This window comes from Benincasa hispida, chromosome 9 (assembly GCF_009727055.1).
Source record: "Benincasa hispida cultivar B227 chromosome 9, ASM972705v1, whole genome shotgun sequence".
NCBI lineage: Eukaryota > Viridiplantae > Streptophyta > Magnoliopsida > Cucurbitales > Cucurbitaceae > Benincasa > Benincasa hispida.
Window position 1 is genome coordinate 81,608,314 of NC_052357.1, and position 6,298 is coordinate 81,614,611.

Here is a 6,298-nt window from a genome sequence, read left to right on the forward strand (position 1 = left end):
CAATTGAATCGATTCCCTAAAATGAAAAATGCTTAAGAAACATTCATTGGACATATCATTATTAATACTAATTAATCAAATCAACTAAAATTTGATTGATATCTTGAAGAAGGCTATTTCGTTTATGGATATTTGTTTTGAAAAAGAAAATTAAGTCTTATAAAACAAAAATACAGCCAGATATAAGTCTACAAATACAATTTTCAGGGGAAAAGAAAGGATAAACAAAAAGTATTTTTCTATACTCATGTATTTGACTTTACTAGCTAAATTTTGCAAATTTAAAATTGATCTTCGTTAATCTGTTTATTATTATATTATTATTATTGGTTACTTGGTGACCTAACTACAAAGGGAAAATGAGAGAGACTTTCGAATGTTCTATAAAGAAAAAGTCTACAATTTACTAAACTCAAGTGGGATTGGATTAGGCGCTTGAGGATATTTCCAACATCCCAAAACGATTTGACCTTTCCCCTTCAAAACTCCAAATTTCTATGATTCAATGCAATATTTCAAATCAAAGTTCGGCTTGTTTTTATTGTCATGCATGCATTTGGAAAATTTTTTCCTTTTAAGTTAAAAATCACAATCAGTATTCTTCAAATTCAATTTCACAAATGTAAAAAAATAATCAAAATATTTATAATTAATAACAAAAAGATTACTGTCTATCTATCTATCTCATATTTACAACGATTTGTCATTTAAAATAATTTTCCTATTTTCTATAGATAATTTCCTTTATTTAGAAAAATTATAACAATTTAAAATTCTAATTACAATTATTAAAGTCTTACATAGATAAAAATTTCAAAGATGAATATGATATATCTGCGAGTTTTTCAATTGATTTGAAGGTGTTTTTTTTGGATGAAGTGTTTGCATTTTTCATACCATTTTTAATCCATTACAATGTGACTAATTTGAATATACAACTTAATCAATTAAAATATTAATATTTCTTAAAAAAAAGAAGTTAAAGTATACAAGTAAATTAGAAAATTTAGTGTATATATAAACATATCTCAACAGTAATTGTGAGAAGTAGTCTATATTTTCAAACTTTCATATTTATCTGTTTATACGTTATATAATTAAAATTAGTAAAGTGCAACGATATAACTTATCCAATGAGACTACCTGTATTATAGCTAGCTCATACCATTCATGGAATGTAAATTAAGATAATTTTACAATTTTTCTCAAATATTAATCAAAAGGTGTCAGAGTCACATAGACTGCACCTAATCCAATGCTTCTCTTTTTTAAGATAGTAAAAATAAAATAAAATAAAATAAAATAATCAATTTAAAAAATTCACAAATGATAAGGTAATCAATGACTTTTCTACAAAATAGATATAGGACGTGTCATTGTGTAATTGCTCAAGATTGATGTAGAAGGGAGTGGGAAACATAACAGTGCAACCCAAAAATGGAAGAAACATGCTCTAATCACTAATCAGAGAGGTTTAATTATTAAAATACAATACACAAAATATAAATATATAAATTTTAAATATCGTATGCATGTCCCCAGTAGATTCTGAGGATCAGTGAACTAAAGAAAAAACAGCTCAACTAAAGCTTATTAAAGGGACACCCCCAATATTTTTCTTTTTCTATTATATATATCCATATTGATTCTATGCAAAAACAGACAAGAAGAAAATCCTTTGTCCTCCTCTATATATATAAACACTTTCTCTGCTCTATTCTCTTTTTATAAACAATTGAAAATTTTAAATTTTAAAAAATCCGATGGCTTTTTCATCAGGCACATGAAATTTCCCCCCATTTATACTATTATAACCCCTCTCTCTTTTTCCCCTCTTCTCTCTCTCTTAATCTCTATACTTTGAAGACGGAAGGCCATGGGAAGAGCTCCTTGCTGTGACAAAGCAAACGTCAAGAAGGGTCCGTGGTCGCCGGAGGAAGACACGAAACTCAAATCCTATATCGAGCAGCACGGTACAGGTGGAAACTGGATTGCACTGCCCCAGAAAATCGGTAACGAAAATTTATCATAACTTATCAGTTTAGCCTTTTTTTTTTCCCCTTTTTCTTCAAGTTTAGTTTGAATACGAAATCGGAATCGGTTAGGTCTTAAGCGATGTGGGAAAAGCTGCCGACTCCGGTGGTTGAACTACCTTCGTCCTAATATTAAGCATGGGGATTTTTCTGAAGAAGAAGATAGAATAATTTGCAGCCTTTATGTTAGCATTGGAAGCAGGTAAAAATGTATAATTTAATTAGGGTTATGTTGAATTTAATTAATTAGAGATATGATGAACACTAAAATTAAAATTAAATCCAACATGGATTTAGGTGGTCGATTATTGCAGCTCAATTACCTGGACGAACAGATAATGATATAAAGAATTATTGGAACACAAGATTGAAGAAGAAATTATTTGGAAAACACCACGAGAAGCAACAACAACAATTGGTGAGAAGAGGAAGAAAAATCAAATCCGAAATAGGAAATTCCATGGCGATTGTTTTTGATAATCAGGTTATTTATAATAATAATAATAATAACCAATCGCCTTTCTTGCCGGAGCTATCTCCGGCGCTCAATTCGCCGCCGTACCCAAGCTACCAACCGCTTCAATTCCCTTCAAATTCTCAACAACTTTTGGGCCACACCGCCGGCGTTGATGATTACCTGAGGAGAACCGACAGTGTACGGTTTGGAATTGAGGGGACTTCGAGTCAACCAATCACGAGCTGCCACGTAGGTGAGTTGGAGAAGGTTGTTTACAGCAATACGCCGTCGTTTGACGATGGGCTGCAGTTTTCATGTGAAAACAATGGGTTGAATTTGATCGACGATTTAGACTGGGGGGAAATGAGTTCTTTGATTTCTGCTCCTTTATATCCTTCGACGATAATTTGATGATTTGATTTTGTTCGTCTTAATGTGAGATTATCAAAATTATCTCAATGTGTACATGATGATTATAACTCAATAGGTCAGGATTCTTGTAGAAGTAAAACCCTAAGAAGTTTTAGACTTTTCTTTTTTAATTACTGTTATTACAATATAGTTGAGATTTGATATGCTTTGTTTTTTGATCTTTTCTCTCTCATTTCATTACCGAGATATAAATGGTGGAAATTTTTGTCCACAACATCTATTATTTTAATCTTTCTTATGGGTAATTACTTCTTTTAATTAGCTGGATAATTTTTTTATATCATCAAATTCTCTAATCATAATTTGATTCATGATAAAATTTTTCATATCTTTTTAAAATATATTTTAATTACTTTTTTTTTTTATGCATGTGATGAGAATGAAATACAATATTGCTCGGAAATGAATTTAAGCATAAAAAGAAATCGTCATATCACTGATTCACTAGATGGTAAGGCAATATGTCTGTGGGTGTTATTTGCAATTATAGGCAGAAATTTCTGGCAGTTCAGTTCTCTAAGTGGGAATGTTTTTCTTTTTTGACATAAAATCGTTCCAATATATTAATATTTTAGGGATATTGCTTTCCCTTTTATTCATATTGATTTAACTACCTTTTTTGATCATCTAGTTATTTTATTTTATGGTGCACTTTATTAAAAGAAAAGAAATATCTAATTAAAAAGATAAACTTACTTTTAATTTAAACTTTATTTTCTTCCTCAATAAAATTTTATATTCTCTCTTTTCATTAAAAAAGAAAAAACATGTATTTGAATTTTATCTATATATTGTTATAACGATCATTGTCGTTAATTTGTTTTATACAATCTTATCTTAATCTTATAATTAGGTTGTGAAGTTAGAAATGGGAGTTAAGAAAATATATATCGTGTTATTTTAAATTATATATGATCTTTGGAATGTGTGTCAAGTTATAATAAAATTGATATTTTTGCAAAAGCTGAGATAAAATGGCTAAAACTTAATCAACGGCAAAGATTGCGTTGTGAAATGAATTTCTTACATCAAACTAAATTAGCACCCACTTAAACATAATCCTTTAAAAAATAAATCAAATTAAACATAATGAACTAATAAGAGGAAATAGTCCATATGGCTTTCACTTTTCTAAATTTTATACAAGATATATGGTAGGAGATCAAGAATGGTCTCTAATCACATATTTAATTATATTAATCACACTATGGTGATTAATTTTATACATTGTTCATTATTATAAAGTAAAAGCTTTGACACACATTTGACGCACTTTATTTTCCTTTTGTGTTTTTAATCCATGGTTAATTATTGTTTAGTCCATTCTCTTGATTCAAATCCAATTAACGTTAATAAGTTCTAAAACGAGAATATAGAAGTGTTATTGGTTAAAAATCATTTTTAGTCCCTAAATTTCTATAAAAGTAACAATTTAGTCCTTGCATTTTGGATTTTAATGATTTAGTCCCCCAACTTTTAATTTTTTAATAATTTAGTCCTCAAAACTTTATTATGTAACAATTTAGTCTTTGTATTTTGAAATGTGTAACAATTTAGTCCTTATTTTAAAAATTAGTGATAAGATTTAATACATTTTTTTGCATAAATAAACTAATAAATTAATTAGAAGTTTAATATTTTTATAAAATACAAAGTATACATCATAAAATAATAAAAGTTAACACCTAATTTTGATAAATATGTTTATGTTGAGGACTAAATTGTAAATAATTTAAAAATATAAAGACTAAGTTGTTACATATTAAGTTCATGGACTAAATTATTACAAAATTTGAAAATATAGGGACTAAATCGTTACACACCAAAATTCAGAGATTAAATTATTACTTTTATGAAAGTTTAAGCCCCATTTGGTAACCATTTTATTTTTTTGCTTTTGTTTTTGAAAATTAAGTTTATGGACATTACTTCAATCTTCAAATTTCTTCATTTGTTATCTACTTTTTGTTAATTATTTAAAAAATAAAGTCAAATTTTGAGAACTAAAAAATGTAGTTTTCAAAAAATTGTTTTCGTTCTTAGAATTTGACTTAAAATTCAACCATTGCACATAAGAATGATATAAATCATTATAAGAAAGGTAGATGAAACAAATTTGATTTTAAAAAATAAAAATAAAAAATCAAATAATTACCGAAGATTTTTAACCAAGTGTTATTAGAACACATGCGCACACGCATTTCCAACTTTACACAGCAAACTTTATATTTCTTGTTTTTTATTTCCTTCAAGAAAATATTTAAACTAGGGTTCAATTTTTGCTTTGGACCTTTTCTCTTTGTACCTCAAAGTCATCATCTCATGAATCAAGCAGCAACAAAATCGTATCAAGCCAGTGACGGGAAAAAAATGATTTTTTTTTTTTTTTTTTAATTTTTTTTTTAAAGATTTAAGAGGAAGCTTTAAATATGAAACCGAAATAAAAAGGAAAATGTTAATGTTTTATTATTATTATTATTTTTTACTTTAAGGACCAGTAATATAATTTTGCAGGAAAATTTACCTTCTATACGTTTATATTTCAACTTGAAGATCTAAAATTTACTAATATAATAACTTATATAATTGTGATGGAATTAATTGGATTACAACAAAATTACGGATCACATTCTCTAATATCATATTAAATTATCGATTGACTAAAAAATTTAAACTAATTAGTGGAGATAATTTTAATATTATATCATCTAATATGCTTAAGTAATAGGACAAGTTGTATCTATTTCGAGTAATATATAGGTAAATGCTAGAAACCTTTTGTATAGCTAATTTAGGCAATGCGATATTTGTGTGCATTTTGAGTTGCTATTTTTATGTTGTTCATTCTAGTGACACGATAAAAAAAATAAAATAATATATTTTTTTGATAAATTATGATTGAACAATATTGTATAAAAATGAATGTAGTTTAGATATGAAAACTATTTTTTTTTAGTTTGGTCCATATATGAATGTCATTCGCAATATCCTTGATCGGTAGTCATGTCATTCACAGCGCAAGTAGTTCATATTACAGTTGTCTTCTTTTCCTTTATCCAAAATAATGTGTTCAATATTTATAAATTATAAATTTTGACGATACTTGTATTAGGTAGGCTTAACTGTCCTGGTTTGTTAGAAATGGTTGACATTTTCTTGAGAACCTTTGCAGCTACTTTTTGCCAATGATTCAAAACACTGGCCCATTCAGAAACCAACTCTGGAAAAGATAAATTGGTATCTTTTTAATCTTATGATCTACAAAGTCCTTTTAGTAGTTTTTTCTTTCCATTTTATGACATGATTATATCTCTAATATATTCCGAATCTAATCTTAATTAAGACACCAAAAATTTCGTGCACAATGAAAAATAGG

General features: G+C 27.5%; 1 protein-coding gene across 1 annotated transcript; it reads left to right on the top strand.

The window, feature by feature from the left end:
* Positions 1-1,677: 1,677 nt before the first annotated feature.
* On the top strand, positions 1,678-3,101 carry LOC120087123 (transcription factor MYB36-like). The gene is made up of 3 exons (XM_039044013.1): positions 1,678-2,012; positions 2,106-2,235; positions 2,331-3,101. The coding sequence occupies exons 1-3, from the start codon at positions 1,877-1,879 to the stop codon at positions 2,899-2,901; spliced, it is 837 nt and encodes a 278-aa protein (XP_038899941.1). The 5' UTR covers positions 1,678-1,876; the 3' UTR covers positions 2,902-3,101.
* The last annotated feature ends 3,197 nt before the right edge of the window (positions 3,102-6,298 follow it).

Excerpts from the sequence above, each read along its gene's own strand:
- LOC120087123 (XM_039044013.1), top strand. The coding sequence starts at position 1,877 with ATGGGAAGAGCTCCTTGCTGTGACAAAGCAAACGTCAAGAAGGGTCCG. Across the intron at positions 2,013-2,105 it reads TGCACTGCCCCAGAAAATCG|GTCTTAAGCGATGTGGGAAA; the intron begins GTAACGAAAATT and ends GGAATCGGTTAG. Across the intron at positions 2,236-2,330 it reads TATGTTAGCATTGGAAGCAG|GTGGTCGATTATTGCAGCTC; the intron begins GTAAAAATGTAT and ends ACATGGATTTAG.